General features: G+C 37.2%; 1 protein-coding gene across 3 annotated transcripts; it reads right to left on the reverse strand.

Moving 5' to 3' along the window:
* Positions 1–1,472: 1,472 nt before the first annotated feature.
* On the reverse strand, positions 1,473–13,835 carry sgk2a (serum/glucocorticoid regulated kinase 2a). 3 transcript variants are annotated; one of them, XM_071475663.1, is made up of 13 exons: positions 13,698–13,835; positions 11,972–12,009; positions 11,567–11,628; positions 11,133–11,190; positions 10,334–10,417; positions 7,755–7,886; positions 6,571–6,683; positions 6,422–6,458; positions 6,231–6,317; positions 5,808–5,903; positions 5,093–5,248; positions 4,383–4,472; positions 1,473–3,499 (listed from the first exon to the last, which is right to left on the reverse strand). In XM_071475663.1, the coding sequence occupies exons 2-13, from the start codon at positions 11,984–11,986 to the stop codon at positions 3,347–3,349; spliced, it is 1,083 nt and encodes a 360-aa protein (XP_071331764.1). In that variant the 5' UTR covers positions 11,987–12,009; positions 13,698–13,835; the 3' UTR covers positions 1,473–3,346. The 3 variants fall into 3 exon arrangements, with proteins under 3 accessions (XP_071331764.1, XP_071331765.1, XP_071331766.1); XM_071475664.1 differs by having other exon boundaries at positions 11,972–12,091; positions 13,698–13,826; XM_071475665.1 differs by lacking the exon at positions 13,698–13,835 and adding an exon at positions 12,218–12,236.
* Between the last annotated feature and the right edge of the window lie 975 nt (positions 13,836–14,810).

A 14,810-nucleotide genomic window follows, 5' to 3' on the forward strand; every position in this document is an offset into this window, starting at 1 on the left:
GCTGGGGTTGGGGATTGAACTGGTGACACAAGCCCTCTCCAGTCTTTACACCACCACTGCTCCGAAATTTCTTCATCTTATACTTTTTGCTGCATGTTCCACAAGCCTTTTCACTGAAGCACATGTGTAAACAATGAACAAATGCTTTAGTGTTTGGATGTTTTAGGGGTAGATGTTGAAATGTGTATTTTGTTGATGAATCAGCACAGGCTAACATTACGCAGTGATGTCAGGCATTAATAACATGATATTTACAGAGAAGAAAAATGAAAAGTCAGTGTGTGTTTGTTGCCAAAAGGACTTTGATCGATTGTGTGCTCACCCTCTACTCTGCATGTTGCCTCACACAATTTGTACAGTCTTTTATGACAAATTGGTATGAATCACAGAGTATCACTTTGTGTTCTCAGTAACTTCAAATCTCTCTAGAGGTAATACTGCATTTAGTAGTGCTCAGATATTGTTTACTTTAAAATGAGAGATCTGTGTGCTTTTAAAGTTTGAGAAGTATGTATGTATGTATGTGTGTGTGTGTGTGTGTGTGTGTGTGTGTGTGTGTGTGTGTGTATAAATACATATGTATACTGATTTAGTACTGATTTCACAGAGAACAAAAACGAGTGTGCAACATGTTCAACTGTTGTTCTCTTCTCCATGAAATTAACAATACTGTCACCTGCTGAATGTTTAATTTGTTTCATATGGGTTCAGTAAACCCACTGGCTTCTGTTTGCACCGTTCACTGATGAATGCAGTTTGATAACACCCTTGGTACATTGGGAGACAATATTGCATAATTGCAACAATATAATCACAGATGTTGTGATCATTGCGATCAAACAGGTTTTAGTCAAGTCCAGATTATCCAGTCTCTGAACACTTACCTGGAAGTGAAAAAGGAAGAAGTGGTTTTAAATAGAGTATTATTATAGTATAGTGTAGTATTCAAATCTACTACTATTGTGAACAATATAAATATACTGTGTTAGGAGTAAAAGTGCTGCATTCAAAATCATATATATTTAAAGTACAAAAGAAGCCTATTATCAGTGGGATATACTTAAGTATAATATAGTACTTTATATGATCATTATCACTAATGCAATAATGTGTGAGCAGCATTTTTGTTGGACTTGGTGGAGGTGGAATTGACTCTGCAGGACATTTCTGGTTATAATGGAGTCCCAAAAAGCCTTATTTTGTAATATAATAAAAATATTCAAACCTGTTTTAATTTAAATAAATTTATTTGGCAAATGATCAAGAAATAAGTGTCTGTGTGTATCTTGAAACAAGCAAGATTGAGGAAGGTCATGGCACTAGAAATAGGAAAAACTTTTTATATATATATATATATATACATACACCTAAATACCTAAAACTATATACCTAAAACTTGCAAATTCTTGCAACATGCAAAATATACAAGCAGGACACTGATTATTATCAAAAACACTGTTTCTGTTATGTACACTTCATGTTTAATGGTTCATTCAAAAGAACATGTAAATGTTTTGAAACCTGTTTGATTTATTAACAAGTTTTCTATGTACACACACACACACACACACACACACACACACACACACACACACACACACACACAAGGATTTACGCTTCCGCTATCATCAGCCCACAATGACGCTGCTGCTGGCAGCATGACCTGACAGTGTGTAACATCAGCCTCTCTGTTTACACAATCAATCAGGGAATAACAGCTTGGCATGCAGGGTTGCAGTTTTAGAAGGTAAATGGTGAGCTGGGAGAGTCAGAGAAGCCTGAGAGTTTTTCATTAATCATTTTAACCATTTAAAGAAATCAATTAAAGCTGTCGCCCAAGGAAATAAATTATTTTTTCCCTGTTAGTTTCATAGAATAGTACTTTGTTCAGTTAAAACCAAAATGTTTTTAAGAAGTTAAAAAGTACCATGCTATCTTCAGGAATCGGAATACATTGGAGCTTCTCTAATATCAGATGCAAAAACAAGACTTAAAGTATATATGAATGAGGAATATATCAGGAAATAAAACTAATTAATAAAATAATCTCCAGAAAAACATATGTGAGGACTTTTCTCAGTTACAGAAAACAAAACTGTAATCCACAAAACAAACCCCTTAAACCACATAATCCACAATATGTGCACACTAGAGTGTAGTTGACTGATATTTTAAAAGTCTGAAACATGGAGCATTTTTTTAAACAGCAAATTAATTTAGGTATTTGGTACATTGATAACAGGACCACTGTTGTGAGGACTAGTAGCCGCTGTTTTACACCTTCTGCATGACTCACAGTGTTATATTTCTGTTAGTAAGATTATTCTTACTTGTTTCACCTTCTTTGATCTTTGGTCGAAGATATACTGTAGGTCTTTAAGGAAGAAGAAAACCATATTGGAATTGATTTTACTATCAGTCAGTTGCTTAATAAACTTCTGCAGCCTGACATTCCTTTGCAATTTCTCTATTGTTTTTGTTTTATGTAGTAAGAAAAAATTACTTTATGTACCATATGTACATTATAACAGAAAATTTGGAAGATTTGTGTTGCAAAGAAATATGCTTTTGTGCCATTGAGCAATGCAGCCATTTCCCTGTAAAATCAGACCCTACAGAAACAGTGTAAAACAGGTAGAAGCCATTAGAAGCTGCTGATCATCTCAGCATACTCTCTTTAGCATACTGTGTCATACCAATGCGACAACAGCATGTACTGATGCCTGATGTTAAAATGTTGTTTAAATTTTTTTTTTCCAATCAGTCTCTGGTGTGTAATTATGAGACCTTTTTTTTTTAATTTAACTGCCTTTACATTTTCTGGATGTCATTCTCAGTTTTAAAGTTGGTGAGAGACAGTCTAGATGTACACAGGAAGACAATGTTGTTTTGTGTTTTCTCTTTTTAAACAGATGTGTATAAAAGAATTATTAAACATCTTTTGTAGAATAATCCAGCCTCACATGTTCTTCATTCCATTGCAAATGAATGGAATAAAAATAATTTCCACTGCATCTTAAAGATGCTCCCACTTCTTGTGAGCCCTGTATAGTTGGTAAGATTCTCTGCAACCTCTCTAACAGCAGACCTGGGAAAATACTCAGGCAAAGAGTTCTACATATTTGAACCTTAAATGTTTTCAGTGAAGGCTTTTTGTTTTATACAAGCCCCTTTCTTTGCTACACACTCAAGAACAATTTGGAAATCCCTGTAGTAGTCAAACATGAAGCACTGTGGGACTTTTGCAGTGGTTTCCATAGTACATATTCATATTCTTATTCTCATGAGATCTAAACTCAAAAGAGGTGTGATCAATCTGTGATCTGTTTGTCAGGATCTTGGTGTCTCACAGAAAGCTGTCCTCTCCGATGAAGGAGAATCCATTGAAGGCGTTGTTGGAGCTAGTGCTGGCATTGAGTTCTGGGGTCCGACTCACTGAGTTAGGAACCATTTCCCTGGTGAACTCTGGATCGATATGCTGAGTGTCAGCTGGGCCTCTCTAAAAGAGGAAATAATTAGGCAATGAGGTGAAGTTTCTTCTGGCAGGTCACTTACCCTATGATAAATGGCTATACCTATCAGCCAATCATATCAATATATTTTCTATAAATAATTGTGACAAAGCCTAAATACAGTTGCTTTCCAAACAAGGTATTGGTGAAGGTTGCCCTCAATAATACTCCTCTTGATACACAGTAATTGATGTTTCTCACATCTAAACAAGAAAACATACATTTTTCAGTTTGTACATGCAAAAGATTTTCCGCTATAAAACCTCAAAATTATGCTACTCACAGAAATTCAAGAGCAAAATGCCGCAGAAGATATTCCAGACTTCAACTTCAAACTGTAAATTTGACTCTATTGGGCCTATTAGACAAACGCAATGAGAAACCTGACCATGAATGACAAAAGTCAAAGGAATTAGCTTGGATTACAAATTGAGTGAAGAATATTTAGCCTCATTAAGAGGAATGAAAGAGAGGATGAAGGGATTTAAGAAAATATGTAATAGGGCTGAGCCCTCTGGAAAATGTGTTGTGGTTGAGAAAACCCTGGACGCATGGTAGATGATTATGAAAGAAATATTTGAGAAGACTGGGCATTCCAGACTAGAAAAGTTGTCCCATGTGCTCATTTACTCTTTCTTCCAACTGCTGACATCCACTTTGTATTGCAATCTTTTGCATCTGGTTGCTGGTTTCCACACCCCATTGTTTATTTGTGGTACCTTTTTTTAGTTTTTTGTATAACCTTTGTTTAACATGGACTACCTTCTTGTCACATTCCCAGAGTCAGCTTGTGACAACAGGAACAGACTTGATATGAAAAAGACTAAAGGACAGGTACAGTTCACCAAAAAGCAGCCACACAAAACTCACCACATTAGGGTTGTAAGGAGGAGTGATTCTCTTGTGGTAGAGGTCATCCCAGTTGATTGGAGAGAAGAATGTGTGGTTCTTTATTTCTAACTGTAAATAAAAGAAAGATAAGTTACATGCGTACTGTGTAAATATATTGATATTCTTCCTATTAATAATTCAGAAGTACATTCCCATTGTCCCACAGAATAAGTACATTCCCACTGTCTCACAGAATAAGTACATCCCCACTGTCCCACAGAATAAGTATGACAAATAAATTATTAAGCAGTCTACAAAGCCAGGTATCAACCTGCCCAATCCCCTGACCTGGCCTGCCACCCATCTTGCTTTGCACCCCAACCCGATGCCTGTCCATGCAGGTGGTGGGCCCCCAGGGGTCATGAGAGTTTGCCCATCCTGTCTACACCTGCTTTGTGGACTTGGAGAATTCCAGGGCTATTGGGTCCCTGCATAACCAAAGTGAGAGTTGTGTCCATATTCTTAGCAAAAGTCAAACATCTTCCTAGTGCTGCCCTCAAGGTGTCCCTTGTCACCACTTCTTTTTGTGATTTTCATGGACACGACTTGGGGGCATCAGAATTAAGCCTAGTACATAATTAAAGCAAAATTTAATGCAGTTACTCTTTGTCTAGGATTAGGCTTATGTCTTGTCTGGGAAACTATTTGTTTCAATGTGCAACTACAGTTAAAAGACATAACACACTCACAAAGTCGGCAATGGCCCCGATTCGCCGGTGCTGGTCCTTATGCAGGAGACCCATTAACAGGGAGCAAACAGCCTCAGACTTCCCTGGAGGCAGCGGCAGTGGCTTGTGGAGGATCCCATCATACATTTCACCAATGTCACGGCTATAGAAAGGAGGCTGAAGCAAAGGGACAGGTACATATGTTATTAGTATAAATTTATGCAATGTAATATAGCATACCATTCAAGACAAGGTCCACATTTCCATAAAAACCTGCTGTGGATATTCATGCTCCTAAGAGGATGAATGCTAATGTTTTAATGTTTTAATAACCCTCAGATCTGACTTCCAGCACCTTCATCAGACCAAAATGTTTAATTGTACACCAAAAATATCAAAATCTATCTATCTATAGCTATGATCATGATCCTTAGACTCTCCTTAGACACCACACAGAATTGAAGCAATATTTTTATACCTTAGGAAATATGCTTATTTGCTTTCTTGTCTAGAGTTTGATGAGAAGATTCATATCATTTTTGGTGTATGAGTAATATGAAGTTACTGACAGCAGCTGGCTAACTTAGCTTAGCATAAAGACTGGAAACAGAATAGTTATGTTTACACTGCAGTTTTGTTTTGATTAAATTAAATTAGTGAACCCATAATCAAACACACACACACACACACACACACACACACACACACACACACACACACACACATATATATATACCAGGCTGTAAATCATCTCATAGAGCACTGCTCCCAGACACCACCAGTCTACTGTCCTATCGTATGGTTCCTTACGAAGAACCTCTGGAGCCAAGTACTGCAGACAGAGAGACAACCAGAAAAAAGGAAAAAAGAGAGAAAATATGACTGAGTAGGAAATAGACAAGACTAACTACACCTGACTTTTATAATCTGACTGCATTAGTACATTTGAGTCAACTGGTAAAGGTTTCGTGAAAACTCTGGTACTAACACCACTGTAGAGTCGATTCTACTAATTTGGAGTTTAAAAAAGCCTCTGAAACAAAATGTTCAGACACTTAAAGGTGTCAGTCATGTTTAAACATGGCTGATGTTATATGAAAGATTTGTTGTATGACTTTCTGATGTTCTTTTCCTAATCATATGTGCATGTTTTACTCACTTCTGGAGTCCCACAGAAAGTCGAGGTGGTTCCCTCTGGCTCTACACCCTCTTTGCACAGCCCAAAATCTGTTAGCACCACATGACCCTGCACACAGAGAACACAAGTAGGCATTTTTCACACAATAGTGACATATACAAATGAAAGAGTTAGAATTTACAATTTCAAAGCACTGAAAAAATCTGACTTACCTGGAAGTCTAAAAGAATATTCTCTGGTTTAAGATCTCTACAGCGAACATGAATAAGCAGATTATCAGTGTGGAATGCAAAATGGGTAATTTGTGATCTCATGTTTTAACAAATATGTGAGCGTATATGTGTGAGTCTGTTGATCTGACCTGTAAACGATGTTAAGAGAGTGAAGGTAGCCGATAGCGCTCGCTACCTCTGCGGTGTAGAACCTTGCTCTGGGTTCAGAAAAACATCTCTCTCTCTGCAGGTGGAAGAACAACTGCAGAGAAACAGAAAGAGAGAGAAAGAAAGAGATGGATACATGGATGGATTGATGGACACAGCATGGAGAGGATGGAGGAGGAATAAAAAAGACTTAAAAAATGGTTGATGGAAGAGGACAGATAAATGAGGGATAGGGAGACAAGCAAATTGATAGAGGGAAGGAGAATATTTTTTCCAACAGCAGTGGTTACACACATATCATGCAAAACTAAATATTAATTTAAAGAAATAGTTAAAGTTCCCTTTAACCATGTTCTGGGGTAAAACACCTGACCATCAGCATAGCAGCACAAAAGCACAGTGAAGTTTGAGAGTGTTTATTTGATATAATAAAGGATTACTTTATAAGACATTGTCAGTGCAGCCTGCTGTGTCCCAACTGAGCAAAAAGAAAGTAAAATGTACAAGGAAAACATGATGTTAAACCAGTTCCTACTCCAGAGTTTGTCCAAGTTTGGACATTAAAAGCTTTACAAACCTACACAGCCCTGGCACAATAAATAAAATAAGATATTCATAGTTTTACTTTAGAGGATAGTTTTTTGGTAGATGCTGGTTAGCCTAGTTTTCCTTTGCTTTCAGTCTCAGTGCAGTAGCTTTACCTTAGTGCAAGGCTAAGGTAATCCTCTCCTGCCTGTAGCTTCATATTTAGGCCTACTTCATAGTAGTGAACAGATGTGAGAGTCATATCAATCTTATGCAACAAACAAAATAAGTGTATTTCTCAAAGTGTTGAACTATTTGTTTGAGATTAAATTGTCAAATTATTAGTGACAGTTTGGTACAATTATACAGATAGGCTGTACAAATGAGGCCATAATTAAGAAAATTATATATCTCTTACAATTAAGACATAAATCCTGTCGTTACCCGTCTGCTGGGTTTTTACTAACTGATCTACGTGCAATCCAAGCATTTTTTGCTGTCCTTGTGGTTTTATTGTAAACAGTGTAATCTATACCACACCAATTTCAAATATTATCCAATGAAATCTTGATCTGAAAACGTGTCTTGATATTATTAATTCATTTATGTTCATTTATTTACTTTTGTTTAATTTACATACCTCTCCCCCATTTACATAGTCGAGGACAAAGTAGAGTTTCTCTGGGGTTTGGAAGGAGTAGTGGAGCCGAACCAGAAACGGGTGCTTCAGACTCTTCAGCAGCACATTTCTCTCTGCCATTATGTTCTTTTGCTAAAGATAGACAAGACAAAAAAAGAACAAACAGAATAAAGGTAGAGAAGGGACGCAAACACACCTTTGCTATCTTACATTTCTGTCTATAGACAATTACTGTCTAAAATCCATGATAAAAGGAGTTATATACTACAATGGCTCTAATGCCTTTTTTCAGCCAATGGTTTCACAACATCACTGGGCAGATGACATTCTAAATTAAAAAAATTCAAGTCTATATTCATGATATAAGGTGAATGCACAATAAGAAATGTCAACAACTAATGTAAGAGGAAACTAACAAGATGAAGCTGTTACCAGTGAGATTACGGTATTAGTGCCTGCAGAGAGAGGAAAGTAAATGTGGAGAGGGAGAGAAGCTGAGGAAGAGGGTAGAGGAAGAGTAGGAGAAGATAGTAGTGAGAGGGAGGTGTGAATATGTGTGAGAGGAGCTGGAGAGTAAAAAATGGAGATGTTAAAGAGAGGAGTCACACGGGAAATGTGAGGAGAGTAGTAGGATCACAAGGCAGTGGAGAATGAGGGAAAGAAGAGGAGACAGAGCAGCATTTAACCAGATGAACCAAGAAAGAGGAAACTGTTTCTCTTCATGTTGGCATCACCTTAATGCTGTGTAAGAGGAACTACAAAACTCTGATTTGGCCAGTAATATGGTGATGACCACATCCCACTAATATACACAAAATACATATTTCTAAACAAGCATACTGTGTATTGCAGGGTTTTGCTCTGGTGGTTTGTGGAACACAGTTCAATCTGAGAGCAACACATCCTGGTCTTTAAATTACTGCCAGAAATCCTGTCTTATAAAGGATCCTGTCTTATTTTCTTATAAAGGGGCTATTTGTAGGTTTTCTCCACTGCCAAATGTGGTGTCTTGTCAGGCGCACCTGGTGGTGATTGTTGCCTGATAGCTTCAGCTATCATTGTCTTTATTATCCAATATTATAATATGCCCTCTGAGTAGTGTTACATCTTCAGAGCAAATTGACGGCTATAGTGAGTCGCTATTGGAAAATATCGAGACTGGGCCAGAATGAATGGACCAGAGCTAGCTGATTAGCATGCTAACTTCAGTAGAAGAAAAGAAGTGATAGAAGCAAGAGTTGACATTGGGGTTACTTTCCACCACTGGAGACAGCTCTTAGAGAGTAAACTAATGAAGTTTGAAGTTGAACTTCTAGACTGGTAAATAAAACAGCTGTTAATGCTAACATTGGCTATGTAGCAATAGCAAAACTTAGCTCTGTTAAGCATTTTTCTAAAGTGTTTTAGCTGTAAAATTGCAGTAGATATTCTTTGATAAATTTGATATTGATTTTATAAATCTTTGCATACTCTGTGTTCTAGTGCCTGGATTTTGGATTAGTTTTTTATTCAACTTTCTTTAAAAAACAATATATATGTATATATATTATTTAGAAATATCAATTTTATCATTTTCAGTCCAAGCAAGCACATTTAAAGTTTCTTTTAAAATTGCCACATTTTCTATCTTAATATCATAAAAAGTTAAATAATAATAATTATGATGATATCATTACATTTATACACAACACAAAAAAAGGTTCCACACCATTTAAACACTGTCCTAAAGTGAAACTATAAGTCCAGTCTGTACAGTTAAGACATGCTCTATTTGAAAGTGCCTTGAGATAACTTATGTTCTATTTTTTTCTTTTAACAATTCTTCATTTGAAGGCATAATGAATCACAATAGTTTTCTAATCACTGAAGAGAAAATATTTTTTCTGTTTTTTACAGGAGAATTTTAGTTTGTGATAAAAGTCTAAATGGTGTTTCAGGGAAATACTGAATCTTTGTAAGTATTTGGAAAAAGAAGGTCAGAAACTGACAGCTGTACTGGCATAGGCTCATTCAGGAGTCAGGACACATTAGTTTTTTTTTTTTTGTTTTTTTTTAGAAAATTGCAGACTAATGAAATGGGCCAACCACCTCTTTTCTTCCACATAACGCCTCAACTTGAGCAGAAGCAAATTCCAAATGAAAAGACGACAAGTGTTTGATCAGATAATCTAATTCAGTTGTCAGACAAACACAAGTGGCCCAGTTTATTTTCTGGTAGTCATAAAATATGTCCTTTGTACAGAACAAACTGTAGATAAGATAAGTTTCAGATCGTGTTGCTGGGTCGAAACATTGTTTACTAATAACATTCAAAGATACTTGCATACACTATACACACAAGCTGAGATATTTTCCACCTTCATATACTTAAGCCTGACCCAAAAAAATTTGTGTCTTAGTCATTTCATCCCACAGACATCACTCGAGGGTTTGTAGTTGGTAAGTTTGTTTCAGTTAATACGTTTATAAGCAGCAGCATATTTTTATTTTAAATTATTTTGCTCTGATGGGATTCAAGTGAAAAGAAACTGCTGTGATCTAAATGTCCAAAAACTTTAATACTAGACAGCAGAGCCCACCTCCTTCTTCTTCAAGATGACTTTCTTCTGCAGCACTTTGACAGCATAGAATTTGTTGTCGGCTTTGAGCTTGGCGAGTAGGACCTGCATGAAGGTTTGTTTGTTAGTAGTTTGTTTGGTAAACAGTCTCCGCCACCATCTCAACACACACATCAAACCCCTCTGAGAACAGCAGACACAACACAGATATGTGATCTGTGCAAACAGATGATACAGAGAAATCTGAGAAGTGTTTGATACAAAGAAAAAAAGGACTGACCCTAAACAGGATTAACATCATTTTCATGTTTAAATACAAACCTACTGACACAGGAAAGTAATCATATTAAGAGTTTATTATATTCTTTATGTGAAACACCATTTTACTCTTTAGTATTTTGCTGTTCCACTTACTGGGTGATGTTCAGGCAACTTTAAAAGGCCTCAGTGGACTGTAAAGTTAATAATTCATGAAGCAGACAGCACATTTTGATCAGACAGAAGTCAGCAGGTAGGCTCTCTCCGACGCTGTCAGCAATTACTGCAACAGCCCACTATCGCTCTCTCTCTCTCCTTTTAGGACAATAAAATTGCTGCTGTGAACAGGATCCACAGAGACTAACTCTTAATCTATATGACCCACCATTAATCCCTGCAAAAGGGTTTATTAGTTGATGTCCTTAATGTAAAACCATGCCAGACTAAGGAGTTTCTGCTGGCACATATGCAAACTGATTGAGTTACAATAAGGAAGCTGCTGAGAGAAAAATATTTGTATTCAAGCGAGAGACAGATGAATAAGTAATTGTTTAAGTGTTACCTTTCCAAAGGTCCCTTTCCCAATGACAGCCAAGAAGTCAAAGTCAGTGGGCCTGGCACTGAAACAACACAGAGATTAATCTATCAAATGCATTATACAATATTACACAATGACCTCTGAAGCCCTGTATTTGTAAAAGCTTACAAATGCTGGAGAAGTCATCAGCAAAAAAGAAAAAAATTGCCCCTTCTTTCAAAATGGTGTTTGTCTTCAAGAATCAGTTCTGATGTATAAAACACAGAATATACTGTAAATAAGTCATTAATAATGCTGTTTGTTGGATTTTTACTAAATTAAGTGCCAAGATTTTCTGAAAAATGATCAGAAACACCACTAGCAATAGTAATAGTATGTTTTAGCTGGATTGGTAGCTGTATAGCTTTGTATTACAATAAAGAGAGCTATGGCTGTGCAGTGAGAGCACAGCTACTGACTGTGGGTTTGCTGAGGGTCCCAGGTTGACATCATCATGAGGAGAGGAGGACAGTGACCGCAGCTGAAAAAAAACCAAACAATTCAAGCAAAGAAAGGAAAACTAGTTGTTTTGTTGCAGTTGACACCCAACTCAGTTATAGCACAATAATATAATATGAAATGACATTAAATCATGTTTGGTTAACTACAACACAACCAAAAACACAACAGATCGCCTGGATATATTGCTACATTGTCCACATGCTGGCATTTGTTAAACAAACAACCTTTATCTGGAGTTGAAACTAGACTGCAGACGTTTCCCTTGTCACAAGGTTAAACAGACCCTAGACCAAAATGAAATAAAACAAAAGCAACAAGCAAACATAAAAGGGACAATCTCAAAACAACCAAAATATACTCACATTACAGTGTGCCATGGCTATTATCCATTCCACTTCCACTGCAAAGTTAGCATCGGGAGAGGAGAGGAGAGGAGAGGAGAGGGGGTCAGCAGCTGTTGGTGAACAGTTTGTGAATCCAACCTACAACCATAGAGATTTCTTCTCACGAGAGTCAGAAAAAAGCTGGTCACCTTTCTTTCTTCTAATGTATGTTTGTGTGTGTGTGTGTGTGTGTGTGTGTGTGTTTCCAAGTCACTAGCTGCTGACCTCAGTATAACAACCTCAGTATGACAACACAAGGATCTGGAGGAGCTGGTAGTGCTGGTTTGTAAGGATGAGGCTGCTTGAGCAACAGAAACACAACGAAGGACAATGTGAATATATTCTGTGCGTGTGTGTGTTTGTATGTGTGTGTGGAGGGACTGTGTCAGTGAACGTGTTTACAGGGTAAATATTGCTGTGCCACTCTAATTTCTGCCAAAAAAATACATACGGCAAGGTCTTATTTGAGCTTTATTTTTCTTTTCGAGCTCCAGGCCTGTTCCTTCATTAAGACACACAGAGACGATGGAGGTCCATATCTGACAGATATGCAGAATGAGTTTGCAGAATGAGTTTGCAGAATGAGTTTGCAGAATGAGTTTACTGTTATATCATGAAGTTGATGAAACCACACAGATCTATAATCAAATCAATCCAGCTGCACAAACGAAAATATCCTGCAACAAAGATTTTATCCCAAACATTCAAAAACCCTAGCACTCAATGCAAGAAAACATCAGTCATGGAGATCACTTAAACAGGAACATTGTGAGATTGAGTGATGGATAATGAGATGGATAATGTGTGGGTTTCTTTGGTTTTCCTTTCAAGAAGTGTTTGTGATACCATGCTCCTGTCATAGAGACTTTTTTGAACTTACAATGCTAACTTGTTTGAATTGTTTTAAATTGTCCATTCTACCAAGTTTTACTCATGTTTATGGCTTTCCACAATTAGATCTACCTGAAAAAAACACTCCACAGTTATTAATTACAATGACCCTTTTTTCAATAATGTCTTCCTCAGGCCAGTAAATCTACATAGTTTTGCCAGTAACATTCTGGGAAAACCTCCTGAGGCAAACAGCTGCTTTCTGTCCAAAGGTTTATTCCTCAGATTGAGCACGAGAATCTGAATCACAAAATCACCCCCAAACTCAAAAAACCAGCTACAGAAAAGCTTTCTTTCAGTCTTGAAAAGCTGAAAAGATCCATAATTTTTTCAAAAACAATATAAAAGTATTCTAAAGCCCTGTTGGAGGGCAGTGCCACAAATCAAATATAAACTATTTAGTTACTACAGAGCCTTTATAACAATATTATGACTTTTCAATAAAACATTTAAAAAGTTAAACTACAAGTTGGTTGGTTTCTCAGCACAGAATCAACACCCAACAAAAATATGGCTGTGAATCCAATAAAAACCTATCATAGGCTAAAACTGGCATCACAGGGAGATCAATAACCTGAGCTCCCTATGGACTTGAGAAGTATCTCAACATAGACATATGATATATATGTCCATGTTGGATTACATTGTACTGCAGCAGAATAAGGCAATTAACAAGCTGTTTATCAGAACTCGTTCAAAAACACCACTTCAATACAAGCAGCACAAGCAGAAGATTATCTCTGTAATTGAGGAATAAACAGACACAATACAGATAATCCACGGGACCAGTGTGAAATCATTACACTTTGCTCACCTGTATGCAGAGGATGAGGAGGTTAGTGTGTAGGCAGTCTGCTGGGTTCAGGACACTGAAGAGATTCAAAACATGCTCTCAGCTGAAGCTGATCTGAGGTCAGCTCACGAAGGTTGACCTCAAGAGAGTGAATCATTGATGAAGACTTTCAAAAGTTTAAAAGTGAGGCGGAGCAAGCAAGCTTCAGGTTGTCATGACTCTGTGTGTTTGTGTGTTTGTGTGGGTGTGTGTGCTTAAAATAATACGACAAGTAGCAACTATGTTTCTTTTTCATTCATCTATATTTTATTTTTTCTGTTGTAGAAACATGGGAAAGTGTCTCCAAACTTTTGACTGGTACACATAATCCTCCTGCAGGCACTCCTGTTAAACTTGATTTATGGTGAGCAGACAGAAACTTTCTTCCCTTAGCAAGTGAATGTGAAAACAGCCCTCTTGAGTTAAATTTATACACAATTCTCAAAAAGCCAAGTGAAGTAACAATAAGCAAAACACACTTAACAGAGAGTGATTTTAAAACTTTTCCACTTTTCCACCTCTGCAAAAAGGCATACTTTAATTTTAAAAGGAACAATCTGCAGTCTTTTTAGAATCCTCCTTCCAAAGACTAAGAAATAAGTCATGGACACCTGCTGTATCTTCTTGTGTGAAACATCTACCACCAAATAGTCAACTGAGTATTTTAATTTTGCTGTGTCAGGCTGCAGCAAAAGGTTATCAGCAATGCTTGTTTTTCTGGCCTCTGCAGTGGAACATGAAGGTAAGCAGTGAGAGTAAAAAGGGCGTGAAAGGTGCGAAAAGAGTTACCACCACCACAGCCAACTGTTGACAACAATATGGTCAATAGGGGGGTGTGATAAAAGCAGAGTTTATAGTCAATAGTACAGTGCTCAGAAGACACCTATGCAAGCACAGGAAATGCAGTGTGTGTGAGGTTCCTCAAATAAGACAAGAAGCAGAGACTTGAATCAGACAAGACAGCTTTGGATGTTTATTAATTCATGTGGATTGAATGACATTTGTGACCCAAGATTATCTTGACACGCACACACGCGCATACACAAATCCCACCAGAGAGGCACACAGAGAAGTCAAAATCGAGATTCCAGGAGC

Source organism: Trachinotus anak, unplaced genomic scaffold (assembly GCF_046630095.1).
Source record: "Trachinotus anak isolate AG129_WGS33_773 ecotype Australia unplaced genomic scaffold, CSIRO_AGI_Tana_v1 ptg000004l, whole genome shotgun sequence".
NCBI lineage: Eukaryota > Metazoa > Chordata > Actinopteri > Carangiformes > Carangidae > Trachinotus > Trachinotus anak.